Below are 17,805 nucleotides of genomic sequence, written 5' to 3'. Positions count from 1 at the left end.
AACATTTAGTTTAGTTGAGTTTTGCTTTTCAGTTTAAATGACATTTTTGAAAAGTGACTTTTCTTTTGCTTTAACCTGAGCCAGGAAGAAAGACCAAGGGCTGAATGCTGCTTGAGCTAGATCATTGACCCTCACTGGGAGTACACTGCTAGCTAAAATCCATCTAGGATGGCAAGAAAGCCACAAATAAGTCTCCAGCCTTCCTGCCAGGCTACACAGGCCTGAATTTTATTTCTGACAGCTGGTAGGAGTACTTGTATCCTTTGCCTGTCTGCCAGTTCACTCCATCTGCAAAACTGTCATGGGCTCCTCGGTGGTAAATCCATTTAGGTTGGAGTTGTGGCACTGGCTGTACCACCAGGGCCCTCTGTAGGTTACAGCACAATTATTGGGGATTGCATCATTATCACAGTCTTTGGTTGAAAGCAGCATACTTTTGTGTTTGATCAATGAATCCCCTGTGGAGAAAACCAACAAATCTTGTTAAAACTTGACCTTCTCTGTGTCTCCACAGTCCCATCCCCTCCAGCTAGGCTTGTCCTCTCTGGGCTTGCAGGAACATGCAGTCATCTGCAGTGGAGGCAAAGTCCCTGTCCTCACACTCTCCTTTAATAAGCCAAAGGTGGCAAGGATCCATTTAACTAGACTGGAGCAGGAAGGGCAGACTAGTAGTAAGATCTCTGGAATCCCAGATATTTGGGTCTGTCTTGCCAGTCTGCTGCTCTGCTACTTGCTTATGTTAGTGTCCTGTCTCAAATGCTGGGAAGCTCAGACATGAAAATGACTGTCAATTATTATTTTTAGTGTCCAATAAATTCCATATTCGGGCTCCTCTTCAGCAAATGGAAAGCTCGGTCAGTACAACTAATTCAGAATACCTGATGGAGTGAGAGTTTTTCTAGTTACAGATCTCTAAGGTGTGTTATTGAATTATGCTGTGCCTTTTTAGTCTTTAGAATTAGCAGCCTTGGCTTGAGGGGAGCTCATAATCCCAGGAACATCAGTGATGCTCTGGGGTGGTATTTCACGGAGCTCTGGGACTGTGGTGGATACTCTCCTGCTTGTGCTAGCATCCCTAGCAGGGCCAGCCCCTGAAAGGTCCCTCAAGGTCTCTTGCAGGACAGACAGGACAAAACCATTCACATGAAAGTAAAAGCACTTCATGTCTTGTCACTATATCATACAACATCATTTTGTCTCTGCACATCATCCATCCCTTGCTAGAAGCTCCAGATCATCCCTTGGATCCTCCTTACCTGCATTGCCACCACTGTAGTTTCCTAGGATCAGTTTGTGTTTTTCATTCTCCCCTGAAATTAAGAGCTGGAAAGTAGTTAGCATAATCTCCATCTGGAATGGCTTCTTTGCATGACAATAACTATCTGTTTCTTTAGAGTCCTTATCTAACCCCCATTCTTGCAGAATATACTGTTATACTACAGGTGTGAGCAGAGCTTGAGACACATTGATCTTTCCAGAACACACAGGAGTTCCATTGTGGAAACTGGACCAACTCATAGCCTCATCGAGCTCTGCTGCACTAAGGGCCCAGGAAGCTTGGTGGTTATTTGTAGAGTTGCTCTCCTTTTTCATACAATAAAATATTGGATCTTTGGTGTCTCCTACCTATCTTTGCTGGTTCCCCAGCATCTCCTTCGGCTCCTGCCAAAAGAAGAGTTGCAGATTCTGCATTACTGGAGACCATGTGCTGAGCTGAACATGCACTTCAGCACTAACCCCACTCCCATCCTGGCACAATAAGGTCCTGATCTTCCCATCGTGTTACTTTACAGTGAAAGTGTTACTTTACAGTGCAAATTTGAATATTAAACATGCTAAAGGACAGGAGAAAGTGTGACAAAATCCCTGGTCCTGGACTGGCTGTGTGCCAGGAATGGGGGAGACACAGCAATTGTGGTTATTTACATGACTTTAGGATCTTTGTCTCTCGCTTTAATTGTACTGGTTAAAATGCTTATATTTCCAAAACACTGGATTAGTGACTTATTACCTTAACTATCCCACAACATGGTTAAAACTGTTTCAAGAATTTGGAATTGAGCTAGAAATGCAATGTTTTTTTCCCCCATGAAACAGCTCTACCCTCAAACTTAGAGAGCAGGCATGTCTTGCAAGCTGCTTTGGTGAAAGCTGATGTAGAGAAACGGGTACTGAACAAATCTCACCGTATCTCTGCAAGCCACTGTTTGGTAGTTTGGACATGCACAAAAATAGATCTCAGGTCCTACACAGCTCTGTATGTGATCAAAAGGAAAAAACACTCTCTCCCCCTCTTCCTCCGCCTATTTTAAGAAGGAAAGGCTTTCCCAAAGTAATGAAGTTCAGGGAAAGCATATCAGTCAGACTGGTAATGGAACTGTGAGGGACACCACAAGAATACTTTGACCTCCCCAAACCCAGTTATTGCATGCCTATTGCTTTTGTTTTACCCCAGAATAATTGTGGTGGAGATCGTAGGATCATGGGATAATTCAGTCTGGAAGGAGCCTCCAGGGAATTACAGCTGAGTCATATGTCCTCTGGGTGGTAAAGGAGCAGACAGTTCCATTTGGAGAGGAAAACCTCATATTCGGGAACTCCTGAGTTCAGAGAACCCCTAAAAGAAGGTCTGTGGAGACTTTGAACAAGCTGCAGAATTAACAATTTAAATTTCAGACATAACTCTCACAAATTTATTTTGGATGCTGCCTAATAACCAAGGCCCCAAAGATGCCACTTTTAACCATCTGACTCAAGAAAAATCAACTCAGGTGCCTGTTGCTCCTATCGCAATTTGCAGAGCCCACATCATGGTCAGAGGAAGATGCAGAGAGTCTGTTGTGTGGAAATGATCATACCAGGATCTGCAACAGAATCTGCTGCTACATAAAGCTCAGAGAATGAGGGGAGTATTAACTTACTTAGATATTTGCTACAAGTAAAACAAAATATATTCAGCCTGTCACAAAGCACAGGCATGGAGGCAAACAGGCATATATAAACCAGCAGATGGAGTATTGCCAGTTGGTTTTGCAAGACTGGACTGGACCAAAAAATATCCCAGGAAGAAGTCAAAATGAGATATTCCAAGAAAAGGTGGACTGCATAAGAATTTGTGGATTCTTGAATTGCTCCTGGATAACTGGGAGTTCATCTTTCAGTACAAAAAAATAAATATCCTTGTACTGAAATTCTCTAACCACAAAAAGAGTACTGAAGAGGTGCTGAACTGACTCATTTGGTGTTTTCTCCACAATATGCTTTTTCTTGGTGAAGAAAAAGAAGTATTAGCTACTTCCTCCTTGACTAGATTAAAAAAAAGACTTATCTGTCCAGGGACAGAGTGGCTAAATGTAGAAGCTTCTAATTTGTTCTGGTCTGTATTTCTCCTTCTTCCCTTTTCAGTCTCTCCTTCTTTCTCTTTCCTTTTCTTCATTCTCTCCTTTCCCTGTGCTCTCTCCCTTCCACTTGGTTGCTGATCACAGTGACATTTCCAGACCGACTGCTCTTGCAGTTCCTGGCAGAGACGCTCTGGGAGCACACTTGGTTACAGCAAACCATCTGCTCTGCATCTCAGGAGCACATGGTGGCAGGGATGCACCCAGGAGAGATGAGGACTCCTCCTTCCCTGCCACCTTCCCTTTGTTCCTCTCTGTTGCCTGGAGCTCGACACAGCATGAGGCTGGGGGACCTTTGTTTCTCCATGAAGGTCTCAGCGTTTACCCTCTTGTGGCACCCACTGTAGAGAGTTTGCACATCCTGTGCAGTGTGCTGATGATGAACTGAGCAGCCATGTGCCAGCCCCTCTGAAGAGGCTGAGAGCAAATTGCTTCCATGGACCTTGGCGCACAGCTACTGCCATGGTCCTGCCCTGCTTTCCTGTCCCCCTTCCTCCCCTTGGCCCTGCTCTCATGCTGGGATGGTCTCACTGATTCTTCTAGGACTGTGCATAGGAGAAAGGGGTTTCAGGGAGAGGAGAGATAGAGAAATGCATGGATGAGGTCTGGGGAGAGGAGTGGCTGCAGCAACCAGAGTGGAAAGTGCACCTTACCCTTCATGTCATGTTTGCAGGAGGAGAGGGTCTTTGGTTCGGACTGTGGCACAGCTAACACTTGCCCAGCACTATTAATTCCTCTCAAGCCCCTGCCATTCATCAGCCAATACAGAAGTCCTGCTGGCTGTGCAGGAAGGCTTGTTTTGAGATGTTTGGGAAGGGATGAGGTTTCTGTGATGGCACTAGTGGTCAAGGGAATTTGTGGCTGGAAAACAAACAGCATCTCTCGCTCCCTGTCTTTCTTCTCCCTGTATTTCCCTGGCTGAAGAGTGGGGAATTGTCCTGGAAATTGTGCCCACTCACCTGACCTCTGAAAACTGGCAGTCAGAGAGACAGATGGATGTGAGAGGCTGATATCTTACTAACCTACCACAACAAGCTCTCCCAGCCTCAAGCTTGATCATTGCAGAGCATTTCAGCAGGTGATGAGAATTCATTTTTCCTCTATGGCCAAATTGTATATAGGGAAGCCCACCTGGAAATAGTCAAACACCCCCAGAGACAAAGATCTTAGTCCTTGAATTAAAGGCCTATCCTGCCTTTATTGGATCCACCTGCTAAGCCCCTTGGACTTAGCTGGGCAAGTACTTAGGCAGCTGGACTCAGAAGGTCTTGGGTAGGAAAGTCTTCCCAGGTTGGAGGAGGGAGCTGTAAAGGGCTGGTGTTACCTGTACTCCGGCAGTGATGTTTTCTTAGTGTTTAGAGCCATTTGCTGCAGCCCCAAACTTGCACAGGTTGGGATTTATTTCCTCTCTAACAAGATTAGTGGCATTTCAGTTAGCAGAACAGGTTTTGCCTTTTCTGTGAACATAACTGAGATCACTTACCTCTCTGCATCACCAGCCACCATTTGCCCCAGAATCAACTTGCAATTTTCAGGCTCCTCCACAATCTGGAATGATCTGTACTTGGCAAAATATTTCTTGCTGCCAGCCTCCTCAAAATCTATATGCAGCTTGTTATTTCCTGAGGAGCATGGGAAAAAGTACCAGCCAAAGGCTGCGTTTCCTAGTTCACTATCCCTCCCTCCATTTCACCAGCTAGCTATCATTTCATTTAATAGTTCTTTGAGAAATCCACTCTTTGATAAGGAGCCTTTTCCTGAATCCCAGAGTCTCATATAGTTGCCTTTTTCACAGGTGGTGATGTTGTGGAAACAGATTCTTCACTCTGATGCATCAGCACATCCCAGTTCATCCAGAACTTCACTGGGAGATGAGTGTGGACAGTCCTGAGTGCTCCTTCAATGTGTTCTGTGATTGCAGGCAGATGAATTGGCTTCTCAGGCAATGCCCTGGAGAGGGTGAATGCAAGAGCCGTGGGGAGCAGGCCTTACTCTGCTTTTTTCCACCTCCCAACAGCACAGATGCCTGGTAGACTGTCTGCATGCACTCTGCCTGGCCATGCCTGGCAGCTTACAAAGGTTTTGGTGTCATGTGCTCCCCAGGACAATCTCTGCATGGTGGGGACCAGGCTAGAAGACTGTCTGTCTGCACTGTCAGAGTATCTAGTCATAAGAATTGTGATAGCCTCATATCCATGCTGAAGTATGGACAAACCCTCTGTGCCTCTGTTTAGCTGCAGTCGTGGTACCCTGCCTTCATAAAACACTTAGAAGTTCGCAGACAAAAGCAGCAATGGTGCGTGATGCTAACCTTCTCTGCCATGCTACAAGATAAGCTCTCTGTCCTCTTAAATTTGAGGGATAAACCTCCCAGGACGCATAGAAATTTGGTTCAAAAGGGGATTTTTTTTTACAGAATCAGGTAGTGAACTTCAGCATGGTTCAGTCAGCAAGGCGAGGATGTTACCTGTTTTCATGGTAATAGAGGCTGGGGCTAATGTCTGGCTGGGTGATGGGAGGTTTTAAATGCAGGTGGCAGAAAGTGACACCATAGTCAGTAAGTATGTGAAGACAGAGCCTCCATTTATGGGTGAGCCATCCTTTATATGTCCATTACAGCTTTGTTTTCACTTCCTTTGATTCTTTCTGTACAGGCTCCTAGAGGTAGGGCCATGACTTTAACAGCACATCAGCCTAGTCTCATATGCTAGTTCTGTGGTCTACTGGCAAGTCTCTAGCAGAAGCAAACAAAAGTTTATTGTTGTTCTTGACTTTTCTGCAATGGGAGAAATGCCCTATGATGCTAGTAATGCTGTCTGATACTCAGTGTTTCTCCTTCGTGGACTTAGTCTATAGCACCAAATTGTAAAGTGCATACTTATTGATCCATTGGCCCCAGACTGGCTTTTTTTTATCTGGAAATGGGCTATAAAGCTTAGTCTGTTCAATAGATCAGACCCAAATACAGGCACTTTCCCTGGAGTCGACTGTATAGTTTCTGTTTTCCACATCTTCTCCCACAGTTCTCCCAAAGGCACAGATGAGTGGTCAATTGTAGGTGTTAGTCATGAAGACTAACTGGGAAGTGTAGTGATATTCTTTGGCTCACTCAATTGTCCCCATTATCCTGCAGAATAAAATAAATTTAGCCTTTTGAGAAGATTGCAAGCTCTATGTTTACTGACAGTCATTTAATCTAGTTCTACCTTGACCATATAAACACCTTCCAAAAGAGCTAAACCAGTCTAAAAATCCATAAACAACATGTCATCTCTACCATTCACCTGCACAGAAGCCCTGCCATGTGATTACTGGACAAGATTTCAGGAAATGTCTTTCTTGGAGAGCAAGCATCTAGTTATAAGGAGATTGCTACAACAGCTATAATTTTTTGAAATCTTGACATTTCAGAGTTTTATTTATTTCTAAAAATCATTAACAATGAAAAGCAGCTTACATGGACTATTCAGATATTCTCAGATCTTTTATTCACAATTCTTTTCCTCCGTACTTTGTCCTGGACTACTTGAATGATGGAACCGCTGGTTAATAGGGAGCAGTTAGCAATTGCATTCCAAACGACTGAAAGTATAAGGCTTAGGGAAAAAACAGCACTACACCGATACAGAAATGGCAAATGAAGCTGACAAAACTAACTGGATCTAGATTATGCTGTGTTAAACCGGGCAAAATTTCACTTCAGTCTGTTTGTAGGAGTAATAATACCCTTTGTCTGTCTTCCAGATTATACCACCTGCATATGTCTCCTGTTCTCCATTCTTATATATTCCATTTAAACTGGAATCTAGGCAATCATTGAACCACCAAGCACCTTTGTACGTCGTTGCACACTGGTTCGACTGAGGATCTTGCTCTCGGTCTTTAGTTGAAAATGGCATCATATGGTGGACTGACAATGCATCCCCTGAAAGAATGGACCAATATTAGCATTTATGGCAAAGTGCATTCAGGCTAGCCCCACAGTGTCCAAATCTACTACCAGAAGGCGGACAAAGCATTTTAATAACAGTATCCAGTTAAAAAATCTTTAGCATTTGAGTGCACAACTGAACTTAATCTTGAATTTGCACAAGAATTCAAAGTGGTATAACTTCAGTCTTCATATTGAGGAATATACATATCTTCCTATCACAAAAATATTGCTCTTTAGCTTAAGCACAGAGATTGCTTTCCATAATTTCAGCCAAAATCAAAATTGAGCCTTTGCCCAAGAGAACTCTGTGAGTAAATCTCAAAAAGCAGCAGAACCTGTCTGGAAAACAAAAAGTAACTAACTTGAGTGTAAACATGCAATACATAGGAAAAAAGGGAAAATATTGTAAATTATGTTCACTATATAAGGCTTTCCAAACTTTCGCTAACTCTGATAGCGGCTTAGATTGAGAAGTGCAGTAAACAGTAAGCATGTAAATGTACTTAAATCATTAAAACCCCCTCTCTCTACCCTTAGCGTTAGAATGTAGGGCCCTATTCTGTGTATAACAAAGTGAGATCTGCTTTTATTTTCTCTGAACCAGTTTATCCATGTATAATAAGACCCTTTTGAAATTCAAGTAAATCAGTCCCTGAGCTATTGAATTAGTCATACTTTAGTTACACTGATGTTATTGTAAAATGGCTGAGTTTAGGGCTAAGGAAGAGTGGATTGTGACTTCAGGACTCGTGTACAAGAGATAGCAGAGTTTTTTTCTTGAGAACTAGTTTGTCTTGCTTACACTGCAGCTATTCTTCAGTGCTGCTGCTGTGTGTGTCAGATTTTCTATTGCTATGTAAGTTTCTGATGATGCCCAACACTCACCTGCAGTACCTAAAAGGAAACTTCCGAGACTCAGCTAGTAATTGTCTCGCTCTGAAAATACTTTGAATGATTCATACTTGGCAAATGTGCGTTTGTAATTGAAATCCATGAGGTCAATGTGAAGTTCCTGAGTACCTACAAAAAGCAGATTTGAAAGTGAAACATTCACTGCTTGTTTTCCATCATTGTCTTACACCTGTAAGATAGGCTTCTGAAGGCAATGTTTGAGTCAGAGTTGCTACTCAATACCATTAGCTTCCTCCTTGAGAAGTGGTGGCCTTTCCTGCAACTCTGACACCAGCACCCCTTCCTTTCTCCAGAGCTATTTCCTACTTCTGTTGGCTGAAAAGCTGCCACCTGAATTGGACAAAACTGAGGAGATGCACCAGCATCAGAATGACACTAAGCATAAGTAAAGACATGCTCAAAGCCTTGGCTGGTGAAGTCTAACACACAAGGGTCTAGCTGGGAGATATTTAAAGATGGTGTCTTCAGAAACACCAACTGAAAAAATAATAATAACCCTAAGAAACATCTCCAGTGTGTTGAAAACCTGATTGATTAAGTGTCTGGTGTAAACCATACTAAGAGCATCTGGGAATAAAGGTCTTCTTAGCTCCACTCCACACTTTCTGTGTAGCTTCAAACTTCTTGTTTGTGAAAGGAACAAAAGAAGCCTGAACAAGAGACCATAACCAGAGCAGCCCTTACAACTCCCAGCTGTTGTGCTTCAAGCCTGCCAGGCAGGCTCTCTTTCTGCAAATGTAAGACAAGGATGGATTTTGACAGACAGGTCATTTGTCCATTGCCTCACAATCCTGTTGAGGAAAGCATGACTACAGCAACTACTCTGAACCCATCAGCGCTGCATATAAACTTTTCTGGCCAAGGCTGTGTATGGATAATATTATCTGTTACAGCCTATACCATTGCAGTCCTATGTAATGGTGGTCCTCATGGTCACTGTTTTCATTAAGAGCCCACCTAAACAAAGTTAAGATGGCAATTATGATTCCATAGTCTGTCTCATTCTACAAAAACACTCAATAATGAACAGTTATATTTAGAGTGTCTCTTTTCTTGCCTAACAGGCAGTTTAGAGTCCTTAACCAAATACAATTCTGTATTAAGTATGGAGGGTGAAGCTGATGGGGCAAAGTGAATGAAAAACATGATACATACCAAAAGATGTCAGAAGGTGAATATATTCATTCCCTAACCAGAAATCTGTTAGCTGGCTGCCAAAACCTTTCTTGTATTCTTCCCAGTTACGGAAAAAATCTACAGAGCCATCTATTCATTTCTGAAAGACCTTTGGAGAGGGCAAAGGCAGTCAGATACGTGATTTTTGGACTTTCTGAATCAAATTGTCTTCTTGATTTATATTTGGTTGATTTAACTGAAATTTCATTCGGGGAAAAAGTAAAAAAATGCTATCAGAATTGTAAATGATCCCAATTTTCCAGATTGTTCAAAAGTCATTTAACTTGAAAGACTTTCTTTGGAAATTTTACCATTACTGACTGCAGCAGAGAGAAAACTTCCTTGCCCTTCCTTCTAGGTCCTCATTTTTGCCTTACCATTTTTATCTTTTTCTTGTTTTCTAAGGAAACAGTATTAAGCTAATTACCATTTCAGGTCACCAGCCTCCATTTTTGCTTAACCACATCCCAGCTAGTTTGAGACTACAAAGAGACTTGCAGTACAGTAGAGTCAGAAGCCATTTTGCCTGAAATCCTGCTTTAGAAATCCTGAATCTTCATGACTGATAGTATGCAGAAAACTGCTTTCATTTTCAAATTTCAAGAGGTTATTACACAGCGCTGACAAATAGGTGATGTGCTCTCTAGGGACGAACTTATTCAAACAAAATCTATCCCACCACTAATGAAATTCATTAGATGTTTTCTCTACAAGTATTCTCCTTCTCACTCTTACTTACTATCCATCCACCTCCTTCCGTATGCATGTCACACAATACACTGATGGCCATACAGTTTGGGAGATAAATGGTGTACCAACCACTCAGCCTGTTTCCTTTGTCTAACAGCTCTTTGCAGTTCTTTTCTCCTGCATGGGAAGACAAGTAATTGTTATTAAAGAAGTTTGCAGTAAATTCCAGCAAAGACACTTTGAGGACTTCTTATGGAACTAGATTTTTCAAAAAGTTGTTTCCTGATTTTCCAAAGCCCAAAGTTATGGAAAACTGTATTATACCAGTTTTCTGAAATCCTAGCTAGTATGGGGGGAAAAAAAATCAGGAAGCTGCTGTTTACATGTAAGTATCTTCTTCAGATTCAAGATGGCAAAGTAGACAAGGATTCACAGTAGATTCTAGAAGTCACTAAGCCATCTTTGAGGGTAACCTGTTATGCATTATGATCTATAGGGGTCCTGGTAAAACTGAACACTGTAAGCCAGAAATGCTAATAGACCAGAAAAAAGAGACTGAAACACAAGCATCAGCAGAATTCAGAGTGAATTACATATGCTTTCCAATGTATTTCTATTCCCTCAATTCCACAGTTTGTGTCTCCAATGAAATAAAGTAGCAACTCCCATAATGTGAGTTGGAAACACTCACCTGTGATACATGACTTGAAAGATTTGCCTCCTGTTCAGGAAGAGAAAAACAGTGGTGGAGTGGAACATGTAAAATGACCATAGGGGTAGTAAAGTATCTTGTTAGGTCCTAGCTCTCTCACCTGCTCAAGACCATGGCCTTGCCTTTTTATCAAAGCAGAGTCCACAGACCATAGACTCTCCTTTCCCAAATGCAGAAGAACAGGATTCCATTAGAGTCATCAAAGCCAGTCCAGGTTATGTCAGTGAAGTATATGACCTTCTATCACTGAAGACCATGCTGTTATATCTAAGTGCATGGTTCTGAACTTGGATTTTATTCAGTACCATAAGGCAGATTATTAAGTCATTTCCCCTTCCCCACCGTCTGTCAGACTCGCACTTAGTTTGGGGGAATTTACCTTTGGGGACAAAAGGCTGAAGCAGTCTCATGCAGCCACTGGCATCGAGGGTTCCAGTGAATCCTTCAGGAAGAGAGAGTCGCTTATTTTGCTCAGCATCCATGGTTTTGACTTCTGGAGACAAAAAAATGCAATTTATAATGGCCACAGCTCTTACACAACCTGTAAATTGTGTAGTCTAGCAGGAAGCATGTGCTGCTCCTGAAATCAGGCAGAGCTGCAGTGGTTTTGGCTAGTAATGAAATGATGCATGTTGTGGTTCTGTAGAAACACAAGTACAGGTAGGTTTACTTCCTCCCTTACCAGCCCCCATCCCAGATTTTTTTCTCTTGCTCCTCCTGCACAGGGCACAATAGAGAAAACTCTTGGTTGCCTCAGCTCTGTCCTTCTCCTCCAACAGTGAGGTTTTTTGATATACCTTTTTGGCTGATCTCATTTGTCCTTTACTCCATCTTTCCCTTTCTAGACAGACAAGAATATTAAGAGCTCCCATAGTTAATCCAAAATGAAATTTGCATTTAAACCCAGGAACTGAAGCAAGTACATAGTCATAAAAGATGCAGATTCAGACAGCCAAGTCAGTTTAACAGTGGTGTGCTCTCAGAAAAAGTGGTCAGACTCCATTCCCCACCTCTCCATCTTTGGCCATGATCATTCTCCTGATCGTTTTCCTTCTATGTGAGATCCAGTGGTCTTGTGCTCACAGGAGATATCAACTCAGCTGGCTAATACAACAGCAAATGCTTCTGTTTTTGCCAGAACAGCCAGCAGAGCCAATGCACCCTCCAACTGCATGAGCACACAATGTAGTGAAGGAGAAGGAGATGAGCGTATAGCCAATAGCAGAGGTTTAAATAAGAGTTTAAATAAGTTGAATGGCCCTTACCATTAGATCAACTCAGCTATAATGTGATCCTCTAAGAACCAGGTTTTAGATAAATCAGTTTTGTCTTTTACTCACCTTGGGCAATGGCCTGATGCTCATATACTACTGCTGTGAGGCTGAGTAAAGCTAGGAGAGTTTGCTGGGCAACTTTTCCCATGGCTAGTGCTGGTCTTTACAATGAGAGAATTTCACTTGTCTTCTCCTCATGCTCTCTTGTTGTTTACTGCTTTAGAGAATGGGAATTACAGCATAAAACCCCTCCTACACAGCTTCCTGCCCCTTCGCTAGCTAAACCTTCCACTGGTTCTTCCCACAGAGATCACAGTGAAGATAAAGCTTCTTTTTCAAATGGAGAAAACCCCAATAAAATTTGCTTAAAAAAAACCTAAAGCCTTCTGGGGCTCTGATATTCTTGCTGCTTTTTGGAACATTCTGCTACAGAGTCACCAAGAGCTTTTTTATAAAAGTTTATGATGAATTGTCCATGAATCATAACTTCACACCATTCTAAATGCTGGTGTACCATGAAACAACTAAACCAGCTGGTAAGTCTGTAATCAGGGACAGCCCTCAATGATGACTGCAAGAACCACATTTTTACAGGCAGAGCTGGAGATGTGAACACAAAACAACATCGTCAATCCAATGGGGCCTGAGTTTCCTTTTGGTTCTTTCCACTCTTTTTCCAGTTCCCTAGAAATTGGAGCCCTCCTCCAAAGAATCCACACAGATTCCTGTCATCATCCTGCTGTAGAAGATATCCTCTTGCAGTAACACCATCTCATTCCTCCCATACTAAGGTCTAGCCACCAGTCCTGCCATTCTCATGAATGCGCCCTGCAGTATTGGCTGGAAACTTTCTGTGAAAATATAATTTTGCTGAAAAATGTGAATTTGTCAATATTTAGAAACTACTGGCACATGAAATAACTTGAATCAAGGAACAAACAGGTTTCCATTCAGGCCCTGCCTGTCTTCTGAACAGCTTACCTGATGAGCTGCTGTAGAGGATGAGTTGGAATATGCAGGTATTAATGTTCATAGTTTTGAGGAGCCCTGTAAAAGTGCGCTCTCTGTGGTGGCCAAGATTCCTTGGAACGCCAGTAATAACTTGAATTAATCACAATCTGATGAATACAAACAGCCTATGAAATCTGCTAACTTAAAATTGAGAATGTGAATATGCTGGTCTGGGAGTCTGAAAGACCTGGGAGAGACAGTCCTAGCACACAGTGCTGTGGGGTTCTCATGGAGGTGCAGACACCAGCTGCCTCATCACCTCTGTAATGCATTCAGGACTGAATAGCTCTGGTGAAATTCTTGAGGTCACACCATGGAAGAGATATTATTTTGGAAACATGATATTCTACTTCCAAAACTCTTTTTTTCCTCAGAATTGACATTTTGTAGGAAATTTCAGAATGGAGAGGTTTCAAGCAACAGATTATTGAAATTCAGTTATCTCTTTCCCAGGGATGATTCGAGGTAGAGACGACATTTCAAAATACAGTAACCCACACCTTCTTTTCCAAGCCTCCCCACCATCTCTAGAGCAACCTCCATCTGCACTGTGTTGTGAAAGGCGTGGTCTGAAGGGTCCCTTGAGCACAAACTCTCCTGCAGTGGAAGACAATGAACTGAGACACATACATCTCCAAAACTGCATGCTCATCCTGCGTGCTGTAGTTCTCCCTCTCATACGCAGGGTTTCTGACCTCTCATACCCTAGTTTCACTAGCTGTTGTATTCTCAGTAGAATCAAGTTGCATGAGGGCGATTCAGAGGTCCCTGAAATGGGCAGATATAGCCACTCCGTTCTTCTTCTAAACTAAATGCCATGTATCCATTCAGAGGAACAGTAACAAGAGATGAGGACTGCAGCAACAGGCAATCTGTACACATTCATGGCTTGTCTAAAACTTAGCATTTCTCTCAAACCTCAGCATAGACCCAGCTCAGTTAAAGGCCTTGCACAATGCAAGCTGGGGTCCATCTAGGCCTTCAGTAGACTGCCTCTGATTTGAGTTTAAGGTTTAATTTTTTAATTTACTCACAAGTCCTGTGTTTAATGAGTCCTGCCTGATCCCTTGCTATCCCCCTGTCATCATAACTCACTGTATTGGACTCAGTTTAGATAGAGACAGCAGTTCAGAGACACTGAGATCTGTTTTGGCAGCTGAGACTTGGACTTGAGATCTCTAAAACCACTTTCTGGCTTTCTTCCGAAAGGACCTTTTCATTTCTCTTTTGTACAGAGGGAGCACATCAGATAACAACTGCAAAAGAACATGATCTCCTACCTTCCTTGTTATGACACTCTGTATTCTCAAATAAAAAGTCACTTTGATTCCTTGCCAGAAAGAGCAAAGGCAAACGATTAATCAATTACAACAAAAGACTACTTATGAAATAGCAACTGAATCTGCAGTTATAAAAAAGCAAAATGAAGGTTCCCATTTCAGCTTTAATGCCTTTCCCAGTCCTTGGTTCTACCCATGAGCTTCACATTGTTACTGCCTGCCTAGATGCTGTTACATTTCTGTTTATTTGAGAAGAAGGATTATTTGTACATAAAGAAATTAAATTGGAGAGTTCAATACATGCAAATTATAATTAACAGGCATCTCAAATCTAGCAGATAAAAATAATTAAAATAAAGAAGAGGGGATCACAGCTGAGATCTCAAGACAATACCACAGGATACACAGAATATAAGGGAAAGAAATTAAAATATTCTAACATATTTTTATATACAGGAAAATACAAAACCTGGGAAATAGCACTTATATATTCCCAGTTCGAATTAAGATTTAAAAAAGATCATTATTGACAGGGAAATGTACTGCCTTCTTTCCTGGAAGTTGGCAGTTACACTGTCAAGTTTTTGGGGCCTTCCAATTCTAACAGTAGAAGTGCTGTGTCACAACCACTCATTGAAGTGGCCATTTCTTGAAATCAAGCAGTTTCAACATCCAAAGGCAGATCAGGATCAGGAGCCTTGAAATCAGAGCTTGCTCGTCTCAAAATCTAATGAGGCAGTCCTGCTGAACATAGGATTTCCAGCCTCATAAAATCCATGCCCATGTAGACACTGAGGAGCTGTCAGTCAGCAGCAAGCTACTACTGTTTGAAACTTCATGGAAAGATACCATCTACATCCTCTTGGCTTTAGGGTAGTCCTCAAGCATCTGAGGTATGAGAACCAATCACTTTCATTACTGTATGATCTGTTGCACTATTCATGGAGAAGTAGCCAACAAAATTTGGATTTCATTCAGCAGGGAAGAGCTCATCTCAGAATATTTATTAGCTGTAACTGAGAACCTCTTTTAAGAAACCCATGTTTAAATCATACCCTTAAAGTAGTGCAAGCTCAGACTAACCTCTAGAAGGACTTTCTGTTCTTCCCACTCAGGTTTCATTAGCTACAAGAATTTTCTGAGCTCACCACTGCTGAAGCTTCCTGTGCAATTCAGCTATTATAACTTTAAAAATGAAATACAAGAGAGTGCACAGTAACTCATGTAGTACCCAAATGTCTCCTCCATCTTCTAGAAAAGAAGAGGCAAGTTCATATTACCACATGGCCTTTCACAGATTGGCACAAAAGCACTGCAGGCTTAAAACCAGTAGCTATTGCTAGAGTTAGATGGTAAGCAGCCAGATTTAGAGACACAGATCCACCCCCATCTCTTCATTCCTTCACCCTTTCTTCTAATGTTTGTTAGTTAATTGTTGTTAGTTAATTGTTGTTGGCATCGTATAAAGACTTTCGATAGTAAGTCTCTGCTGGATTTTATAACTATTCACTCTCTGGAGTGGGATCTAATTGTATTGCAGAACAAAGAGAACTGCAGTTCCACTCACTGCTGCTCTGTGGAAAGACATACTGACCCTTGCAGGAATAAGAATGACTTGCCAGGAAATAGAAGAACAAATTGTTCCTAAAACTGCCCACTATCATTAACTTTATTGGTTTATATTGGTGTAAATTCCAAAATTATTCACTTTCAAGGGTAACTGCAAGGCCTATCTCCTCTTTAGGCTTTAAAGAGAGAAGTACACTGAAGACAATGTTTGCCACATGTAATATGTTTTGGAATAAGGTTTTATTTTTTCCTCTGTTTCTTGTTATGGAAGCTGCTATTCATCTTCTGTTTAGCAACAGTCCTGCTGAATTCCTTATACTGTGGACTGGTGGTCGAAACACTTCTATACATATATATATGTAACACTGTAGAAGGCGGCTGGAAGCTGGTAACTTCTTGTAGGAGGAGAAATGTGGCGGATGAATGGCACGGACTCAGGGGGGTTTGCGTCCTGAGACATTTATTATTTATTTCTGAGCATATTTAAAAAGTTAGCTGCTTCAGTGGTTTCACAGACACACTTTGCTAAGCCAATCATCATACAGATTATGTCATAGGTAGCCAATCATTGCACCGATCACGCACGCAGCGRTCATGCCTTGTACYYTGCTACTTGTTTGGAAAGGCTGTCTTGCCCTTAACCTTGGTTCCCACTGGCTTCTGCTAGTTTATCTGTACTTTCTCAGGATGTATCATTCCCACCTGCACCAGTGTCCTTAAGTATGTTTGTCTGAGGCTCCTGCTGCTTGCTACTTGCAACTTTCCACCAGTTTAACCCTGTCATGACCCTCCACAGAGAAAGGCTACTACTCCTGCTGAGGACTTACAATTGAAGAACAGGTTTAGTGCCCTCCAGGATGAGGAGGAGCTGGACATGGCTGCAAGGGAAGTAACTGGGACAACAGACCCTGTGCCTTGCGGGAACACCCAGAAGAAGCGGCGGGTGATTGTTGTGGGGAGACTCCCTGCTGCAGGGGACAGAGGCACCTATCTGCCGACCTGACCTCTTGTCTAGAGAGGTTTGTTGCCTGCCAGGGGATCGCATACAAGATGTCATAGAAAGACTGCCAAGGCTTGTCCACTCATCAGACTATTACCCTTTGCTGCTTTTCCATGCGGGCACTAATTACAACAAGGGCAAACTGGAGACCATCAAACAGGATTTCAGAGCTCTGGGGATGGTGGTCAAGGGTCTGGGAGCCCAGGTCATCTTCTCCTCAATCCTGCCAGTGAGGGGGATGGATGAGAGGAGGAGGAGGAGACAGATTTTTCCAAGTTAACAACTGGCTGCGCCGCTGGTGTTGGCAACAGGGTTTTGGTTTCTACAACCATGGGACCCTGTTTGAAGATCGACAGCTGATGGGGAGAGATGGGATCCACCTCACTAAGCGAGGCACACGTGTCTTTGCCAACAGGCTGGCCAGTCTGGTAAGGAGGGCTTTAAACTAGGAAAGACGGGGGAAGGGGAGAGTTATAGTGACAGGGTAGTTGGCAAAACATGACTCAAGTCGGGATGCCTCCAGTGGGTGCACACAGCCAGGGAAGTGCGCATGGGATGTGGCTATGGAGGATCCTCTTGTATCCCTCCTGAGAAACYTGCATGCTCAATCACCTCGCTGAAATGCCTGTACACCAATGCACGCAGCATGGGGAATAAACAGGAAGAACTAGAGATGTGTGTGCGGTCGCAGGGCCATGATCTCATTGCCATTACAGAGACATGGTGGGATAGCTCACACAACTGGAGTGCTGTCATGGATGGCTACATGCTTTTTAGGAAAGACAGGCCAGGAAAGCGAGGTGGTGGAGTTGCTCTTTATGTGAGAGAGCAACTGGAATGTACTGAGCT

The 17,805-nt window shown here is 42.6% G+C and overlaps 1 protein-coding gene across 1 annotated transcript; it reads right to left on the bottom strand.

Annotated features, from left to right (window-relative positions):
• Positions 1–211: 211 nt before the first annotated feature.
• LOC112974822 (ficolin-2-like) lies at positions 212–12,244 on the bottom strand. Its single transcript, XM_026084187.1, is given in 9 exon segments — positions 212–321; positions 324–458; positions 1,257–1,323; positions 8,279–8,352; positions 9,400–9,529; positions 10,160–10,287; positions 10,802–10,831; positions 11,202–11,315; positions 12,163–12,244. Coding segments are annotated over 9 exon segments (870 nt in total).
• Positions 12,245–17,805: the final 5,561 nt, after the last annotated feature.

The sequence above is a fragment of the Apteryx rowi genome, unplaced genomic scaffold, assembly GCF_003343035.1.
Source record: "Apteryx rowi isolate R43461 unplaced genomic scaffold, aptRow1 scaffold_1185, whole genome shotgun sequence".
Lineage (NCBI taxonomy): Eukaryota > Metazoa > Chordata > Aves > Apterygiformes > Apterygidae > Apteryx > Apteryx rowi.
This window is presented reverse-complemented; position numbering and strand designations above follow the sequence as displayed.